The following is a 21,005-nucleotide window of genomic DNA, read 5'->3' on the forward strand; positions in this document are numbered from 1 at the left end:
GAGCGAGAGCGCGAGCACGAGCACAAGTTAGAGACTTCATGTGACCGGACCAGGGCCAGGGATCAATCTACAACCCAGGTATGCGCCCTTGACTGGGAATCAAACCCATGACCCTCCAGTGCACAGGCTTATGCTCTAACCATTTAGCCATGCCAGCCAGGGCAAGATATTTATTTTTTTTAATATTCTTTTTTGTTGTTGTTATTAATCCTCAATGAAGGATATTTTTTCCCATTGATTTTAGAGAGAGAAGGGAGGGGAAGGGAAGAGAGGAGAGAGAGAAACATCGATGTGAGAGACCCACATCAATTGGTTGCCTCCCTCAGGAGCCCCAGCTGGGACAGGGAACCTGCAACCCACATACGTGCCCTTGACTGAAATCGAACCTGGGACCCTTCAGGGCGTGGGTCAACACTCTAACCACTGTGCATGCTGGCCAGAGCTTATTAGTATTCTTGAACACTTACTACATGCTAAGAATAAACTAGAGCTGGGTGTACTATGTGAGAGAAAGAGACAGAGACCCCAGTGATCAAGAAGAGATAGAATAAATCATTACAAATTCACCCAAAAAATGTTTTAGCCATCCTCAACCTCTCTTTTACACCCCACATCAGTCAGGAAATGGACTGAGCGCTACTTTCAAAATACATCTAAAAGCCAACCACTTCTCAGCACCTCCACTGGGTTACAATAGCTTCCTGGTTGGTCTCCCCACTTCTTCCCCATCCTACTAGTTTATTGTCCTTACACTCAACCACATCATGTCACTGCTTGGCTACAAGGCTTGTATTTCACTCCAGGTAAAAGCTAAAATCTTTACATTAGCCTTACAGAGCTCTATGTCGTCACTCCTCCATCTGTTCCCTCCTTCCACTACTCTGACTGCGCTCTAGTCTAACCACCTTGGCTTCCCTCCCTCTTCTGGAATGAGCCAGGCATATTTCTGTTTTAAGGCCTTTACCCCAGCTGTCCCTCTGCCAAAATTCCCTTCACCCATATATTCACCCAGCTAACTCTCTTACCTCCTGTAAGAGTTGGCTCAAATGAGCTTGACTACTCGACTTAAAATTACAGCACTCCACTCCCTCGCCACCCAGCCTCTAGTACACCTCATCTCGTCCACCCTGTGTCCTACCTGTTCTTTTTTCAGTAGCTCTCATCACTTCTAGTATACTTCACAATTTACTTATCATGCTTATTATTTATCTAAGCTGACTACAGTATACCTCCATGGGGAAAGGATCTTTCTTTGTTTTGTTAACTGATATGTCCCAAAACTCTGGTACACAACTGAAGCTGAGTAAAGGAATGAATAAATTTATCAGATAAAGCAGAGATTTATAAACCTAATAACACCCAGTACTTGTACACAGCTGGTGGGAAAATAAACTGAATAAATAAACTTTTAGAGGGTAATTTGTCAATACATATCTAAATATCTTGTTATATTAAATACTAGAGGCCCAGTGCATGGGTGGGGGGGGGGGGGTCCACTCAGCCCGGCCTGCACCCTCTCACAAACTGGGACCCCTCGGGGATGTCCAACTGCCTGCCTGCCTCATCGCCCCAACCACCTCTGCCTGCCTGCCTGATTGCCCCTAACCACTCTGCCTGCCTGCCTCATCGCCCCTAACTACTTGCCTGCCTGCCTCATCGCCCCTAACCACTCTGCCTGCCTGCCTGATTGCCCCTAACCGCCTCTGCCCCTGCTGCCTCAGCTTCGTCCGGAAGGATGTCTGGAATGACATCCGGAAGGTCATTCAGCTGTCCAGTCTAATTAGCATATTACACTCTTATTATTATAGACTAGAGGCCCAGTGCACACAATTCATGCATGGGGTTGTGTCCCTCAGCCCAGCCTGCACCTTCTCCAATCTCGGACATCCCTCTCACAATCCAGGACTGCTGGCTCCCAACCGCTCACCTGCCTGCCTGCCTGCCTGATTGCCCCTAACCGCTTCTGCCTGCCAGCCTGATCACCCCCTAACCACTCCTCTGCCAGCCTGATCAACACCTAACTGCTCTCCTGCTGGCCCAATTGCCTCTAACTGCCCTCCCCTGCAGCCTGGTTGCCCACAACTGCCCTCCCCTGCAGGTCTGGTCACCCCTAACTGTCCTCCCTTGCAGGCCTAGTTGCCCCTAACTGCCCTCCCCTGCTGGCCCAGTCACCCCTAACTTCCCTCCCTTGCCAGCCTGGTCGCCCCCAACTGCCCTCCCCTGAAGCCTGGTCGCCCCTAACTGTCCTCTCCTGCAGGGCTGGTCGCCCCTAACTGTCCTCTCCTGCAGGGCTGGTTGCCCCTAACTGTCCTCCCATGCAGGCCTAGTCGCCCCCAATTGCCCTCCCTAGCTGGCCTGGTCACCCCTAACTTCCCTCCCTTGCCATCCTAGTCGCCCTTTACTGCCCTCCCCTGAAGGCCTGGTGCCCCCCAACTGCCCTCTCCTGCAGGCCTGGGTCCCCCCAAACTGTCCTCCCTGCAGGCCTGATCACCCACCACTGCCCACCCCTGCCGGCCGACTTGTGGTGGCCATCTTGTGTCTACATGGGGGCGGCCATCTTGTGTGCTGGAGTGATTGTCTATTTGCATATTACCTCTTTATTATATAGGGTTAATTTAAAGTCTTTAAAAAGTTCAGCCTTTTCATGAACTAATTCCATTTCTAAGTACACAGTTTAAAAAATGAATCACAGATGCACTTCATTAGCCATTACAAATTATACACATCTATACTTAATACTGTACATATTTGCTATAGTAACACACTTAAACAAAAACTTAGGGTCTATTAAACCAAATCTTCTTAACCAGAGACTTAAACACAATTCCCCTTCTATCTTAGCAGGACTTATGGAACGGCGCACTTCCATTCAACATTCTTCATTTGTTCTACAATATTATGTATTACTACCAGCTATTATTGAGCTTTTCAGAAAACGGTTAGCTTGTTAAAGGTGGCTCCCACCATCACTCACATGACGTCCAGCACAGAGTCATTACGAATGACCTTATGGGAGACATCAGCTAGCAGGAAGAGACCACCATCTGTCCTCCGGATGCTAGCTGCATAGCCTGGCCAGATCTGCAATCTGAAGAGATAGATGGGCTTTACCTCAGGGTTTAAAAGAAGCACAGACACTTCCATGCCCCATCTGAGATAATACGTGGATACTGTCCTTCCCCAGTAATAATGAGAAAGCACCAGGAAACAAATTCAATTAAATCAACATCATTGTGAACTTACTAAAATACTAAACTATAGAAGAGATTTAACTGGTAAATTGTATTCACTATCATAAAATACTGAGATTTTTGTCTTTAATATGGTGATTTCAATGAAAAATTTCTTTCCAGAACATTTACAAGTAAGGAAGAGGAAACCACCAACCTGTGTTGCTGCAGTACCATAGCACTCGTCGGGTCATAGAAGTTTCTCCCCACAAGCTTCATATCTAAAAGTTTCATTACCCTGAAATAAAGAGCAAGAATGGGTTTTCTAGTAGAATAATCCAAAAAACTAAGCTCCATTACTTTTAGCTACATTTCCTTTGGAAGCCGAAAGGGTCCAAAATATTGGTGTCCCTTATACAATATAGCTTTTATCATGAGAACACTCTTGACAAAAGAATGAGAAAAATTACCATGACATTTATCTTGGGGTATATATAACTGACTATAGCTTTTCCTAGTTACTAGGTAACTAAAAATTGAGTTGACTTTCCAGGCTCAATTTATATTACTTTCACCATTAACTAAAATGCATGCGAGAGAGTCAGTTTCTAAATTTGTAAATATCAGTCTGGCAAAGAAAATTATGTTTGTTCCTGGCAGTTCAGCTTACTAGATAGAAATTAGATTCTGTGTTTCATTAAAAAAGAGGTGGTTTGAAATAACATTATGAAAATTAGGGAGTGTTAAAAAAAGTTTAAAAATTATGAGCTGTCTTCATCCAAAAATTCAAGGGACTTGGAAAAAAATTATTCCAGCAGCCCTGGCCCATTTGGCTCAGTGGAGAGAGAGTCGGCCTGTGGACTCAAGGGTTTGATTCCAGTCAAGGGCATGTACCTTGGTTGCGGGCACATACCCGGTGGGGGGTGTGCAGGAGGCAGCTGATCTATGTTTCTCTCTCATCGATGTTTCTAGCTCTCTATCCCTCTCCCTTTCTCTCTGTAAAAAATCAATAAAATATATTTTAAAAAATTATTCCAGCAAAAATCTTTACCTACTACCTCTCCAAGTAGCCCCATCACTAATACCATTAAATATGCACTTTAAACACCCGTTTTTTAAGTTCCTGAGCCCATCCCCCATCCAACTAACTCAAACCTACTTTCACATACCCAAATCTGATAAATCACTGGAGATATCTTCTGAGTAACTTAGCCTCAGTATCATTCAACTCATCTATATACACTTGTAGTGTAGTACCATCTAAGCCTCTTGAAGAGCATTGTTACAAATACAAGACTGAGGTTAAGGAAAGTAAAACGTCAGCTGTTTTCTCACCGACGGAAAACAACATTGTAGAAGGGAATGCACAAGTCAGAACAGGGCTCCAGGATCTTGGTCAACTGAATCTTAATGCTGATCTCTGCACCATCGGTTTTCCTGTGACTTTTTAACTCAAGAACCTAATAAATAAATATATGCAAGTAAACAGTAATGACAAAACTACCAAGCCCTAACCTAATCCAACTGTGTCCCAGAAAACACTAAAATATGTTTTCTTAATATATGAAATCTTAAACCATTCTTTGTCACTGAAGTCAAAAGCTTCCTCCAACCACTCCTCTTATGTAAGAGACTTCGTGAAGACATAAATGTAAAAGTTTCTCCGTTTGTCATTTCTTTGTTACAGAGAAGTTTAACTTCCCTCTAAGAATAGGAAAGTACAACTCAAATATTCAAGAAGTTTATGATTTGCCATCATTCAAAGCACCAGAACACTCTCAGGTCTCACTTGTTGAAGCTTAACAGGTAGATAGAGAATGGAGCCATCAAAGGCAGTGACGTTTCCAGTGACAGCTTGATGGTCCTTCAACATGCCAAACTTCATGCTTTTGCACTCCACAGTGGGGCTAGAAAATAATAAAGAGGATTTTATTTCAATTTGATTCAAACAGCTGTGTAACTACTGCTCCATCTAGTGGTCATATTAAAAATTCAAATACTATACCTGACTAAGAAAGAACTTTGACCCAAGGATACTTGCTCATAAAAAATAAAAACCCATTAATTCCACCCACCAGAGACAAATGCCTTAGCATATTATACATTCTTAGTATACATTCTTCCAGAGTTTAGACCACAGAGTCAAAAAACTTATTGTGTAAAGGGCCAGGTAGTAAATATTTTAGGCTTTACCGGCCATATGGTCTCTGCTACAACTATTCAACTCAGCTGATATAGCACAAAAGCTATGTAAACCAGTAAGTAAGTATGGATACATTCCAGCAAAACATTTTTTTAAATTTCTTTATTGATTAAGGTGTTACATATGTGTACTCATTCCCCCATTACCCCTCTTATCCCTCCCACTCACCCCCCTGGTGTCTGTGTCCATTGGTTAGGCTTATATGCATGCATACAAGTCCTTTGGTTGATCTCTCCCTCCAGCAAAACTTTATTATGGAATTTTACTCTAACCTTTTTTCACTCATGGAAATTTCAACTTTTTATTGATTCATTACCACGAATCCTAGTTAAGAAAAACTCTAGTAGCTCCTTTGTACCATGATTGTCCCATTACCTCACAGTAATACAAAACCTTGTTCTACAACTGCGAAGTTTAAACAAATCCAAGGCTTGAAAGGGTCAAGCATATTCAAGTACATAAATAAAACTTAAAAGTGGTAATCCAATATACTTGCCCCCAAAACCAAATACTCACATGCTAACATTATATTTCAAAAATGCTTCTTTAAAAAATTCATATACATGCATTTATATGAATACAATATTCAAAGATGTCATTCTAGACTCCCTGTAGTACAAGGAAGATACAGTACGACCCGTCCACTGTAACACATCTGCTCAGTATTCTCTCAGTGGCCTGGCATCCTCTTCACATTGTAACCTCAAAGGTCCAGATCTACAATCGCTAAATGTATAGAATCCATGTCTTCTCCTGGTCAATGCAGAGACCTGTAAAGACTCTTATACTCTTTTCTGTTTCATTAACATTTGTCAATCCATTTCCAGATAAAAGGTTCTTCCCTCTTGTTAATGTTCAACTCCTTCCCCTTACTTCCAGAACAGGCCCATTCCCATTCCTTTTCACTCTCCAATGTTCAATTTCACCCTCTTTTCTAGATACTTCTCTTCACCTGTCATATGTGCTCAGCTCTGCTTTCTTATCTCATAGAAACCTGTAAAGCAATCCTGCTACCCTCTTTAATTATCATTCGATTTCTCATTCCTCTTACAGACTTTTAAAATAATGGCCAATTCACTGGCTATTCCTATGCTCTCCTTTGTTCTTTTAGTCTAGTTTTTTCTTCGTAACTTTAACAAAGGACTAGAAGATTACCAAGGGTGCTCCTAGAAACAAATTTAATAACTTTTTTTCTGTAGCCAAAGTCAACCACCTGTTCTCCATTCAAATGGGCCCTTCCTTTGGTTTTTATAACCTGCCTTCAGGGTATTTTTCCCTAACTTCCTTTCTTCTGTTTCACTCCACTTCTTCCTCTTGTACCAATTAGTAATTGTCCTTCAAAAATCAGTCTTCCACCTTCCTATTTTCTCCACAGATATTCCAAAACACTCATTTTCACAATTCCAGCTAATAACCTCCTGCTAATATGAATTTTTAATTTTAAAAAAGTACGTTCAGTCTAAAATTATTGATATAACATTAAAGTTATTTTCTCTGATTTTCTCACCCTCAAATTTAACCCTAGACCATCACTGAAGGGCTGTCAAAAAATTGTTTTAAATATATTTCTTTATTGATTTCAGAGAGGAAGGGAAAGGGGGAGAGAGATAGAAACATCAGTGATGAGAGAGAGTCACTGATTGGCTGCCTCCTGCATGCCCCCTACTGGGAATCGAGCCCACAACCCAGGCATGTGCCCTTGGCCAGAATCAAACTTGGGACTCTTCAGTCCGCAGACTGATGCTCTATCCATTGAGCCAAACCTGCTAGGGCAAGAGCTGTCAAATACTGATATGAGGCTCATGTAGGGAGAATCCAGGTTTTATGGGATGTGCATATTATATCACTGTGGGAGAGGGAATCTTTAAGAAGAGGAATACAAAATTACAGATACAAAATAAGTTAAAAGGTTTGGAAGGGGGTTTATTTAAGTACAAGGTCCTAATCTTAAGCTTCATTAACTTCACAGGAAATCACCTCTAATCTCATGCATAAAACTGCACCTAGTAAGTTAAAGTCTGAATTGGTAATATAGATAAATAAATAAGTTAACCTTAAACTTACTGCAAGGATCCAAGTACATGCATTATTGTGGGGGTGAGGGGAAAAGTTCATCAGAAATTATACCAAAAAAATTCAGCTATTCCAGGGGAATGATTTCATTACTGCTAAGAAGTGAACAATACAGAGGGAAAAAAAAAAACTGTGAATACCTGAAAGTCACATGATATTGATAAACTGCTTCATTATGACACTGTATTTTGATAAGATTCAATCCCAAAGGTTCAGGTATTCCTTTTGATCCCTGCTTCACAAAAAGCTCTCTGGAAAATAAAAAAACAAAAGCACCCACACATAGCAAAACAAAACAAAACCACACGCACACACAAATAAGACAGGGTAAAGTAGTATTTTACACTTTGCTTACAGATACACAAAGCAAGAATTGAGACATACAAAAGCAAGCTTTGAAGGCTAGTAGATAAATGAGTAGCAATCTCTAATTAAAGAAGCAAGGTCATCCTATTTATCCTAGTAATATTACTAAGATAAACTAGGCCAGTTAACCTAAGAATACAAGAATGCATTCTATAGAGAAAAATGAATTGCTGAATGTTTTTCCTAAATGATTTCCTTATCTTCACCATGACAAAGAACTGGGAAAGAAATGGAAAGTCACGAGTCTACTCTCTGATACATACTATCTCTATATCATTAATCCCATTTCACTTCACCAGAATCGTCCCACCTCTGTCATTCTCCCCATGAGCAAAAAAACAAAACGAACAACCTTGCAATACTGATAATCCATGGAGGACTTCAGACACAACAGAAACAATGTTTATACTACTACTAGAGGCTGGTGCATGAAATTCGTGCACTTGGGGGGGTACCCCTCAGCCCGGCCTGCGCCCTCTTCGCAGTCCAGGAACCCTCGGGGGATGTCCGACTGATGACATCAGTCAGACAGCCTTAGTGCTGCCGTGGAGGCAGGAGAGGCTCCTGCCACCACCACTGTGCTCGCCAGCCGTGAGCCCAGCTTCTGGCTGAGTGGCGTTCCCCCTATGGGAGTGCACTGACCACCAGGGGGCAGCTCCGGCATTGAGCATCTGCCCTCTGGTGGTCAGTGTGCATCATAGCGACTGGTCGTTCTGCCATTTGGTCGATTTGCATATTAGCCTTTTATTATATAGGACTGGAGGCCCAGTGCATGGATTTGTGCATCGGTGGGGTTCCTTGGTGTGGCCTGCGGGAACCAGGCTGAAATCAGCAGTCCAATAACCCCCAAGGTATGTAGCAGTGCATGAAGCAGTAGGCAGCCAGGGAGGAGCCTGGGCTGGGCTGGGCGCCGCGCCCACTCATCCTGGCCCCACTGCACCTGCTGCCACCACCGCTCAGTAAGCTCACTACTGCTCTGCTGCGGTCTCCACGCACCTATCCTAGGGCAATACCAACATGCCCATTACCAAGAAGCGGCTGCGAGCCGTGAGCCCACCTGCCCCTGGTGGTCAGTGCATGTCATAGTGACAGGTTGAATGGTCACTTAGGCTTTTATATATATAGACTAGAAGCCCAGTGCACAAAATTTGTGCACTTGGGGGGTTGTCCCTCAGTCCAGCCTGCACCCTCTCGCAGTCCAGGAGCCCTCGGGGGATGTCCAACTGACGGCTTAGGCCCGCTCCCTGCCTAAGCCATCAGTCGGACATCCTTAGCACTGCCCTGGAGGCAGGAGAGGCTCCCGCCACGGCCACTGCACTCGCCAACCATGAGCCTGGCTTCTGGTTGAGCGGCGCTCCCCATGGGAGCACACTGACCACCAGAAGGCAGTTTGTGTTGAGCATCTGCCCCCTGGTGGTCAGTGTGCATCATAGCAACCAGGTGTTCCACTGTTCGGTCTAGTTGCATATTAGCCTTTTATTATATAGGAAGGACTAGAGGCCCAGTGCACAAATTTGTGCACGGGTGGGGTCCGGCCGGCCCACCCCAATGGGGGCCGATAGGGGCCAGGCTGGTGGGGGTGGGAGGATGCAGGAGGTCAGCTGGCCCCACCGTTGGAGGGGAAGGGCTGATCGGGGGCCAATCAGGGGTGGGGCTGGGCAGGGGCTGCCAGAGGCTGGGAGGGGGCCAATCGGGGCCCCAATTGGGCAAGTTGGCTGTTGCAGTACATGTCATAGCAATTGGTCGTTCCGGTCACTTGGCTTTTATATACATAGATGAGAAGGCTCCCTTCCACATCACTACCAAGCAGAGAGGCTGAGCTCCTGACTTACTTTTCCCTGTGCTCTGCAGTCCCCAGTGAAAGACGATCCAGAGAGTGTGATGAGGATGGAGGCGGAGGTGGTGGCAATGGCTGCTGGGCAGGACCCCGAGAAGGCATGCTGATAGCACTGGGAGCTTTGTATATGCCTCTGCCTATACCACAAGCTGCTCTTCCTAATGGTAACATAGGCACATCCAAATTCCTTCCAAGCATTCTGAAATGTTAAAAAGAAACAAATCAGGGCTTTCTTAATCATACTTCTATCTCTGCCCCATCTAAATGATTCCCTCAAGTCTATGTTCTCTTCCTTGAGGAGTCAGCAAGAGGGACATAAGCATTGGGATTCTCTCTAAGTCCAATATGCCAATATGACTCACCCACCAACTGCTACTAATACTGACTCTCAGCCAACTTTCACGACAGAATTGAGGTGGGAGTTTGACTCCCTTAAAGAACCACTGCAATCAGGTTAACTTATTAAGAGGGCAAATGAAGCTGTGAAGTGTCCAGTGAAGAACTACTTTCTTACCCTTTTCCAATCATTAATTGTATCAGTATCTGCTCACTGCTCTTAAAAGTATCCATTGTTTAATTTAAAACCATGCATTGTGAGCTAATCCAACCTTTTTAGAGTTGCCCTTTGGACTTGCAGAGACATTTCAGCTAAATCTGACAGCTCCCTGAAAAGGGAATTTACCCACCTATTCCAACCAATGGAGGCCTCTGCCATCTTGCTATCACCAGCAGCCAACACTGATGGATCCAGGAAAGTGTGATGCGGTTCTTCTTTTTCCTTACGCACCATACTGACAGTCAAGCCTCGACCTAAAATGCCTCTACCTGAATGGAAGGATCAAACCCCAGCTATAACTGTGAGTTGAACATTTTGTAAAGTATAGTTACTTTTCTGAAGATAAACTGTATGAATTTAAGAATAAGGAAAGTATACATACCACCATGTTTTCTCAAGTTAGTGTTTTACATACCTAAAGAAGGCATTTTCTGCTTCAGAGAGGTCTGGGACACAGTTTCAAGGCCCAGTCCTTGGAACATGGAGACCAAACCCACAGATTCCTGAGGAAAGTCAAAGAATGAAGCCATTCCAAGATATGGTTTAAAACCCCAAAATCACTGATGGTTTTCTTAAAGTCTTGGTAAATAATAAAAATCATCTTCTTTTTTAATTGATTGATTTGAGAGAGAAAGGAAGGGAGGGAGAGAAACATTGATTTGTTATTCCACTTATTTATGAATTTACTGTTTGATTCTTGTATGTGCTCTGACTGGGGATCAAACCCACAACCTTGACGTATTGGGATGCTGCCCAACTGACCTACTCTGCCAGGGCCAGTATATGGTGTGTGTGTTTTTTTAACAGCCTCCAACAAAACTTACTACTGTTTTTCTGCAGTAGTCTTAAAAGTTTACTGCTGTCACACTAGTTCCAGCTGCCCCATATAGACAGACTCAAGCAATTCATTCAAGTGAAAATACAGATTACTGTCATCAACTTTTCTTTTTACAGAATATTATATTTGACACTGTCAACTTTACTTGAAATTGTTATACTGTGTTATTAGGTTTCCCCTGTATTTGCTAACTCTTTATTTTTTTAGATTAATCATAGACAAATAACATCTTGAAATTTCTGTATAAAATTAGGAAATACAAGCAGTAGCAATAGCTGAAGATCCTCTTTTTTAAAGATTTGGGCAAAGAAAAGTAAATAAAAAAATAAAAATAAAAAAGATGTGGGCAAAGAGTCTTCTAAAGAAAGAGCCATTCTTAACAATTATTACCTTAGAGACAGGAGTGGCTGCCAATACTGCAGAGCCAAATCCAGAATAAAAATCTAAACACTCAGGAAAGAGCAAAAGGATGTATCTTTAAACCTATCATTTATATATTTATATGTATATTTATATAAGATAGAGGACTAAGGCATTTATCCAAATCCATCTACATTCATTATGAGAAACTTTTTCTAGACTCCCAATTTAGAATTTGAAATATATACCCAGAAGATGCCACTACTTGTTAAAGGAAAAACAAAAACAAAACCCAACCCACCAAAAAAAAAAAACACCAACCCTTATTTTCATATTTAAGACTTCACAGTTTTCTATGTACTCTGAAATCCATTGTTTTCTCTGATACGCTACATGCTGCTGCTACTAAGCGTCCAGACATGGTCTTACCCTTTGTGCCGTTCCATTCTGTGGGTTTGGTTCCTTGGGCTTTCCAAACATGTGGCCTCTGCCTATAGGTCTTGCCCTGCCCAGAGCTGAGTCCAAAGGTTTAGGAACTTGTGGCCAAGAGCCTGGCATCTGTACACACTGAGATGGGTGCCCAGAAGGGCTCCTGAAGGGTGGTCGGACAGGATCCATTGAAAGGCTGCAGAGGATTCGGGTGTAGATCCTGTTCTGATTAATCACCTGCCAGCATTTTATAGATATTAAAAATTCCCAATTGCTTTCCTTTTCCTTCAAGACGGACTCACAAAGCATTAAACACACACACACAGATGTACTTTGGGTGATACAACCAGCCTCCTATATAATGTTCACTTCAAAAGCTTCTATGTATCCCAGAATGTTCTAAACACTCCCCATTAGCAATCCCTTAGACTTAGAGGCTAAGCCCTCCTTGAATTTTCCTATATTCTCTACCTAAACAGCCTCTTTGAGAACGCAGTCCTATGTTAACTGTTTTAGAAAGAAGTATATTTTATGGATGAGCATGAGAAAATGTATATATAGTTAATAAAGACATATGGTAATACTGTCAATAAATATTCCCATAATTTTTCCCCAGTTCATTACCACATGAAACTATTCCATCTCCTCCTCGATCTCCTTAGTAGCCTCTCTGCATCTTATCCAATTCCTTTCTCTAAAACTTTTCAAACTCCACCAAAACTGAGATCTCCAATTGCTTTGAGCCAACAATACCTGCTAAATTTCAGGTGACATTTAACACCTTTTTCTCCCCCAGGTAACCAGGAATGAGGCTCTTCCTGCTTCCCAAATCTCAGGTCCTCTTCAAAATCACTTCATAACCTACAGCTTTCAGGAGTCCTTCTTCAAGGGACTTCCTTCAACGTCCTGACCCACCCCTAATCCCTGAAGAATATTTCTTTCTTTCTTTCTTTTTTTTTTTTATAATTTAAAGTATTTCCCCCCAAGATACTTATTTTTTAAAATATATTTTATTGATTTCAGAGAGGAAGGGAGAGGGAGAGAGAGAGAGAAACATCAATGACAGAGAATCATTGATTGGCTGCCTCCTGCATGACCCCCACTGGGATCGAGCCCGAAACCCAGGCATGTGCCCTTGGCCGGAACCGAACCTGGGACCCTTCAGTCCGCAGGCTGACGCTCTGTCCACTGAGCCAAACCAGCTAGGGGCAAGAATCTTTCTTTTTTTTTTTTTTTTTTTTTTTTTCTTTTCTTTTTTGAGTTGTTTTTATTTTTATTTATTTATTTATTTTTTTAATTTCTTTATTGATTAAGGTGTCACATATTTGTCCTCATCCCCCCATTCCCATCCCACCCCTCTGCCCACGCATGCCCCAATCCCCTGTTGAACTTAACCGTTGGATAGGCTTATATGCATGCATACAGGTCCTTTGGTTGAACTCTCCCCCTCCCCCACCCTCCCCCTACCCTCCCCTATCCTCCCTCTGAGGCCCGATAGTCCGATCGATGCCTCCTTGCTTCTGGTTCTGTTCTTGTTCCTCAGTCTATGTTGTTCATCATTTCCCCTAGATGAGCGAGATCATATGTCACTAGATATATACTAATAAGAACTGAATGTGAGACTAGCAATAATAGTTATGCTGACAGGCAAATGAATCAATCTGTAGCGAGCTTCTCCCTGGACCAACAGTTCTTTTGAGACCCAATTTCAATGTCCAGTAGTTCCTTATGTGTACATGTCAACACTGACCCCTCAGCTCTGGATGGTGGACAAATGGTGGTAATGGAGGTCCGACTCCCTCTGGTTTGGTCTCGGCCGAACCCAGGGGCACGGCGTCACCCGGACTAAGGGGCACGTGGCCTCACCCATACCCAAGGGGCGCGTGGTCTCACCCGTGCCTGGGACCCAGCCTCACCCGGATGGATCTAGGGGCGCACGGCCTCACCCGGACCCAGGATCTGGCTTCACCCGTACCCAGGGACGCTTGGCCTCTCCCAGACCCAGGGGCACGTGGCCTCACCCGGGCTTAGTTGCACAAGGCCTCACCTGGTTCCAGGGACACATGGTCTCTCCCGGACCCAGGGACGCTTGGCCTCTCCCAGACCCAGGGCCACTTGGGCTCACCCGGGCCTAGGTGTACGAGGCCTCACCCGGATCCAGGGACACATGGTCTCACCCGGACCCAGGGATGCTTGGCCTCTCCCAGACCCAGGGCCACTTGGGCTCACCCGGGCCTAGGTGCACGAGGCCTCACCCGGATCCAGGGACGCATGGTCTCACCCGGACCCAGGGACGCTTGGCCTCTCCCAGACCCAGGGCCACTTGGGCTCACCCGGGCCTAGGTGCACGAGGCCTCACCCGGATCCTGGGACACATGGTCTCACCCGGACCCAGGGACGCTTGGCCTCTCCCAGACCCAGGGCCACTTGGGCTCACCCGGGCCTAGGTGCACGAGGCCTCACCCGGATCCAGGGATGCATGGTCTCACCCGGACCCAGGGACGCTTGGCCTCTCCCAGACCCAGGGCCACTTGGGCTCACCCGGGCCTAGGTGCACGAGGCCTCACCCGGATAAGAATCTTTCTTAACTGAAAATTTAAGCAAGCCTCTTCTTAACTTTTGCAAGCCTGTCTCACGGATTAGCTAGAGAAGTCGGGTCATGCACATAAAGAAAAGACTGACAGGCAATTCTTCAGTCAATACTCTAAATGAAGGCAGTCCAGGATCTCCCCATTTTTACCTAACCTATCCTCTTTTACACTGAAATGGCAGGGCACGCCTCCCTTCCGCAAAGACTGTCCCCTTTGATTCCCTAAACTCCTTTACTGAAGAATCCAGAACAATCAGTTGCCTACACGGGACACACTGAGGCGCTTTTACATCTACCAAGTCAGGATTTCTGGAATCTTCCTCCTTCCCCACCCTCCCTCACCTCCACCAGCCCCTTTATAGATGTGGGCACCTCCTCCAGGCCTCCCTTCCCGTCCATGTTCTCCGGTTAGTTAGCAGATAGATGCCCGACTATAAGGTCCCACAGGGAAGGGTCCCAGGACCGGCTGGCGGCGCGGCCTACCTTCCCCACTCCCGGTGGGAGCTTGGGACGCGCGAAGAGGATTGGGGCCTAACCGAGGGGCACCCCGCCCCCCACGCAGCCCCCACCCTGAAGGCAAGTCCTACCCTCCTTCCACCTCAGAGAAAAGCACCAGACTTCCTGCCCACCATTTTGATCCACAGAACACTCGCGCCCATGAGTCCCTCCCTCCTCGAGCCACCACCTTCCTACCTTTTCGAGGCCCTGCGACCTCCTACACGTAACCCAGCCTCCAATAACCACTTCCCTCCCCCGGCCGCCCCCCGCCCCCAGCCCGCGGCCCCTCGCGCCTGGGGGTGGGGGGTGGAGGTGAGGTCCGCAGTGGACGTGGGGGGACACCACGGGCCTGCACGGGAGCGACCTCGGCCTCCCCGGGCTTCCACACCCGCGTCGTACCCACTCACCAGGGCCCTCGCCCTCCTCCTGCTCCACGGGCCTCAGGAAAAGCCTGCACTCAACGCACCTGCCACGCCCAAGAACCCACATGGTCAGGCCCGAATTTCCCGTCCTCTCGCGAGGCCTCAGCGGCTGAGCCCATTGGCCAAACAACATGCCGCTCACAAGCCCCAGCGACCTCATTGGCTCGCCTGCAAAAAGAGCCGCACCCTGTCTGGCAGCCCCGCTCCACGCGGAGGTTCCTGTACCAAAGGGGTACCGGAAACGGGGGTCCCGAAGTTAGGAGTGAACCTGAGCATTAAAATGTGCCACGTTTTTAAGATCCTGGCTCCCTTTCTGTAGGCAACTCCTGTAAACAGATTTAGCTTACACGCTCAGGCTGAAATTGACTTGCCTCATCCTTTCCAGTTAGAGGATATAGGGGGTGAATTGGAAAGAGTAAACGAGTTTACATTTAAACACCTAATTATGTGATCTCTGCGCCTTATTTATAAAATAAGAATAAAAGCATCCATTTATAGAGTTGTATGGGAATGTACATACATTCATGAGAGAAGGTATGTCAAGTACTTAGCACAAGGAGTAGATTGCCTGCAATAAATGTTGCCTGTCGTTATATTTTGATGCCTAAATCTGTGAGCCAAGAAGAGCTTTCTTCAAACTATACAAAAGTATTAGTGTTTAATTCTGCTATAACTGAATATTTTCACCCAAAGAAATACATTTCTCTCTCCCAGCCATTTTGCCAAATAATTGCATCCCTCTCCAACCCCAGTGTTTCTGAGGTGATTGGAGTCAAGATTTGAGAGACCTTGGCTTACCCTGTAGAGACATGCAAATGCTCTGCATGGTATAAGGCCGAAGAAGGTTTTTCCAAGCCTCAGATAGCTCATATCTTGTTTTACTCCATACAACCAAGGACTCTCCTCTCCTTCCCAATAAAGTTTGAAAATTACTGGAGCAGGAGGATTTTCAAAGCATGAATCTATTGGCAGAATACCTCTTTGCTCTTTGTAGATATTATTTGTTAACATTATATCATATAACATTGTTAAGTTCTTCTACTGCACAACCTTATGTTATAATAACATATAGGCAGTATTATTTTGTTGCCCATGCAAATATTTAGCAGCAAGTGGCAGGTATGGCTCAGTGGTTGAGCATCAACCTCTGAACCAGGAGGTCACGGTTTGATTCCGGGTCAGGGCACATGCCCAGGTTGTGGCCTTGATCCCCAGTAGGAGACAGCCGATCTATGATTCTCTGTCATTATGGATGTTTTTATCTCTCTCCCTCTCCTTTCCTCTCTGAAACCAATAAAAAAATATATATTTTAAAAGTTAAATAAGGTCATAAAGATGGGGCCATATTCTGATAGGATTGATGTCTTGAAAGGAAGAGGAAGAGACATCAGAAATCTCTCTTTCTCTCCATGTGAGCAGAGGAACAGCCATGTGAGGACACAGCAAGAAGGTGGCTGTCTACAAGCCAGGATGAGAGCTCTCACCAGAAACCAAATTTGCTAGCCCTTAATCATGGACTTCTAGCCTCCAGAACTATAAAAAAATTAAATGTCTGTTGCTTAGGCTGCCCCATCTGTGGTATTTTGTTATGGTAGCTTTAGCTGACAAATCCTATCTAATAAAGAGGGAATATGCTAATTGACTGCCCCACCCTCAAAGATGGCGGTGCGCATAGCCACAAGATGGCAGCACCCAGACCCCTCAGCCCTGCTGGGGTGGCAGGTGCGTGGCAAGGCTGGGCCCACCCCCAGGCGGGCCCGGCCCCTCTGCACGCCTGCCTCCAGAGTCCCCCAGTCCCCTCAGTGCCCCCCACAGCCACCCAGGGCCGGCCCAAGGTGCAGGCAAGCCTCAGATGGTGGCTGCCCAGCCACCCAGGGCCACCCAAGGCTCAGGTAACCAGGGCTGGCCAAGGCTTGCACTGCCGGCAGTGGCAGCAGCAGAGGTGTGATGAGGCGTCGCCTTCCCCTGATTGCTGGGTCACCTCCCACCTCTGAGGGCTCCTGGACTCTGAGAGGGGGCAGGCCGGGCTGAGGGATCCCCCTTCCAGTGCATGAATTTTTATGCACCAGGCCTCTAGTATAATAATAATCGTCAGCAAGGATGTTATAGTGTAAGTGCCTGAGATTAAGCTTTTGATTGCCAAGGCACACATTTCAAAGACATCCATCTTGAATAAACATATTGTCAGCCAAACAAGTAGATCAAGAACTAGGCTGCCCCCACCCATAAAGTCCCCCTTTTAGAAAGCCCTAGGTAACCTAGATAACTGATCTCTTGAAAGCCCCTACTTTTCCCTTCATGGACCCTAATTTCTGCTCTTATGTTTTTCTTTCTTTTTACTCTTCATCCAAGGATATGTTTATTGATTTAAGAGGGAGAGAAAGAGAGAGAGAGAGAGAGAAGAGAGAGAGAGAGAGAGAGAGAGAGAGAGAGAAAGAGAGAGAGAGAGAGAGAGAGAGAGAAACATCGATTTGAGAAAGAAACAACGATGGACTGCCTCCCCTACATGCCCTGACCTGGCACCAAACCTGAAACCTGGGTATGTGCCATGACCAAGAATCAAACCTGCAAACCCTTTGGTATAGGAGCACAACGCTCCAACCAACTGAGCCATCTGGCCAGGGCCTGCTCTTATGCTTTAAATTTGTCAATAAAGAGTGAATCCAAGAAACCTTAGGCACCCCACCCTCCACCCTAATAAAGTCAGAACCCCAGGTCTGCGCTCTCTTTCCTTGCCCCCATTATATTGCTGTGTACCCTCCAGGATTTGTTAGTCATAAACCTTGCTTTTTCCAATTTCCCTGATGGTTGTTGCTGAGGTGCATCTTGCTAGCACAAGAACCCCAGCTACAACATTGGCTCTGATCAGGAAATGTCTGTGAGGACTCATCACAAGACAGGCTGAGACTAACACAAAACAAATGTGACAAAATCTGGAACCCTAATACATCCTGCTGAGACTGTAAAATGTTGCAGGCACTTTGAAAAACATTTGGCAGTTTCTCAAAAAGTTAAACAAAAAATTATTGTAGAAATAAAAAGTTCCATTTCTGGCCCTGGGTGGTGTGGCTCAGTTGGTTAGAGCCTCGTCCTGTACACCAGAAAGTCACAGGTTCGATTCCCAGTCAGGGCACATAACTAGGTTGAGGTTTGGTCCCTTCTGAGGTGAGTGTAGGAAACAACTGATTGATGTGTCTCTCCCACATTGATGTTTATACTCTCTCTCTTGCTCTCTCTCCCTTGTTCCCTCTCTTTAAAAAATCCACTTCTTGGTAATTGCCTAAGAGAAGTGAAAACATATATCCACGCAAAACTTGCATGCAAATGTTCATAGCAGCTTTATGGAGTTGAGCCAAAACCCGAAAATAACTTTAATGTCCATCAACTGGGAATGGATAATAAAATGTGGTATATCCACACAAGAAGCAGATTCAGCAAAAAAAGGGAACAAACTACTATGCTATGCCATGGATGAACCTCAAAACATTATGTTAAGTGAATGAAGCCACATACAAGAGACCATATAGTGTATGATTCTGTTTACATGAAAAGTCTACAAGACACGAATGTATAGAGACAGAATACAGAGTAGTGGTTGCCTGACCTGGGAGTGGGAATGAGGATGATGACCTGTCAATGGGCCTGAGGGATCTTATTAAGGGAAATGAAAATGCTTTAAAACAGATTTATGGTGGTGTCTGTGCTGGAAGCTAATTCCAACAGGTCATAAATGCAAGAAGTTCACCAAAAGGTTGGTGGACCTTGAGCCTTCAGCAAGGGTTGGAAAATACATATTATTGCCTGTTGGAAATGGCTAAGGGCATTTCCCCAAACCTGAAAAGGATGCATAAATGATTGCTTGCTGCCAGACAGCTGAGGGCATTTCAATCTACATGTTATTGCCTCCTGCTGGCCAAACACCTGAACAGCCTGAACACCTGAACAGTTCCTCCAATCTGACAATGGATTCTGTATACTAAACCTTGGCCTTTGATGTGTATATCTACCTTGCTTTAGGACAATTTGTGTTAATAAAAAGCAAGGGGTCCAGAGACACAGGAGGACTTGGTTTCTTTAGCCAAGTCTTTTCTGGCCCCCCAAAATGCCTTCCAAAATTATGTTTCGTCTCTGGACTCTTTAATAACTTACAGCAGCCCCTTTTCCAGATTCCTGAGCCCCTTGCAGATGCCAAGAAACACACACTGGCAGTTTCTGTACCACTCATTAAATTTACCCAAATTATTTAATTGTACACTTGAATAGGATAAATTTTATGATGTGTGTAATATATCTTAATGAATCTATTTCTTAAAACTCACATTAAGAAACAAACAAGCTACAATGAACAGGATCAGACCTACAATGACTTCAAAAAAATAATTGGACACAGAATATAAATACATTTTTAATATATTTTAAGAAATAAAGGTGGCTCCCTGGCTGGATTGCTCAGTGGTTAGAGTATCAGCCTTCAGACCAAAGGGTCTTGGGTTCAATTCCTGGTCAAGGGTACATACCTGGGTTGCAGGTTCAATCCTCAGTCCTAGTTGAGGTGTGTGTGGGAGACAACCAATTGATGTATCTCTTTGGCATCGATGTTTCTTTTTCTCTCTCCTCCTTCTCTCTTCCACTCTCTCTAAAAATCAATGGAAAAATATATCCTAGGGTGAGGATTAACAAAAGAGAGAGAGAGAGAGAAAGAGAGAGAGAGAGAGAGAAAGAAATAAAGGTGGCAATTAAAACCATGAGTAAAGAACAAAGGCTATCAGAATTGACTAGGCAGAGTTAAAAAGATAGAAGTCCTAAAATTGAATAATATAAAATTGAAATTAAATATTCAGAGCAAAAATTTCACAAGAGAAAAGACATGGCCGAAGGGAGACATGAATTAGAAGATAAACATGAAGCAATTACCCAGAATGTAGCACAGAGAGACAAAGAGATAGAAAATAGGCAAAGAGATTGAGAGACATGGACAGTAGAGTTATGACACAAGGTCCAACAGAGTTTGACAAGGAGATAATGTAGAGAAAAGACAATAAAGAGTTAATGGCTGACACATTTTCAGAATTGATGACACAATACTTTCGAATTAGGAAGTCAAGCCAAAACCGGTTTGGCTCAGTGGATAGAGCGTCGGCCTGCGGACTGAAAGGTCCCAGGTTCGATTCCGGTCAAGGGCATGTACCTTGGTTGCGGGCACATCCCCAGTGGGGGGTGTGCAGGAGGCAGCTGATCGATGTTTCTAACTCTCTATCCCTCTCCCTTCCTCTCTGTAAAAAATCAATAAAATATATTTTTTAAAAAAAATTAGGAAGTCAAGTGAAAACATCAAAACGAAGAAAAATGACCCCAGAGAAAAGTCTGAGATGAAAAGGAATCATAGGTAAAGTAATTGATTGAATAAATAATAATAGGATCTAATAGGTGGGTGGCTTAGCCTAGATTCCTCAGAAAGCAGAGCCTGACATAAAGGTTTAGTACAAGGATTGTATTGGGGAATGTGATCCTAGGGAACAGGAGTGAGGCTACAGGGAGGGAGAGAGAGCTCATTCAAGGATGTATTAATCTGACCACTGCTACAAAGGACTGGTTGCTCTATCCTTCATGACCACCTGAGAGAGCATATGAAGTACATATCAAGACTACTTGTCCTGAGTGAG

At 44.7% G+C, this 21,005-nt stretch overlaps 1 protein-coding gene across 2 annotated transcripts in view; it reads right to left on the bottom strand.

Moving 5' to 3' along the window:
- Positions 1-12,021, bottom strand: part of PIWIL2 (piwi like RNA-mediated gene silencing 2) — a 66,735-nt gene extending 54,714 nt beyond the window's left edge. For both annotated transcript variants that reach the window (XM_054716803.1, XM_008151492.3), the window contains exons 1-9: positions 11,833-12,021; positions 10,621-10,708; positions 10,336-10,474; positions 9,645-9,848; positions 7,587-7,697; positions 4,960-5,077; positions 4,506-4,630; positions 3,388-3,468; positions 2,975-3,088 (exon numbers count right to left, since the gene is read on the bottom strand). In XM_054716803.1, coding sequence (XP_054572778.1) covers positions 2,975-3,088; positions 3,388-3,468; positions 4,506-4,630; positions 4,960-5,077; positions 7,587-7,697; positions 9,645-9,848; positions 10,336-10,474; positions 10,621-10,708; positions 11,833-12,021 — 1,169 coding nt within the window. The remainder of the gene's footprint in view (positions 1-2,974; positions 3,089-3,387; positions 3,469-4,505; positions 4,631-4,959; positions 5,078-7,586; positions 7,698-9,644; positions 9,849-10,335; positions 10,475-10,620; positions 10,709-11,832) is intronic.
- Between the last annotated feature and the right edge of the window lie 8,984 nt (positions 12,022-21,005).

The sequence above is a fragment of the Eptesicus fuscus genome, chromosome 6 (assembly GCF_027574615.1).
Source record: "Eptesicus fuscus isolate TK198812 chromosome 6, DD_ASM_mEF_20220401, whole genome shotgun sequence".
Taxonomy (NCBI): Eukaryota; Metazoa; Chordata; class Mammalia; order Chiroptera; family Vespertilionidae; genus Eptesicus; species Eptesicus fuscus.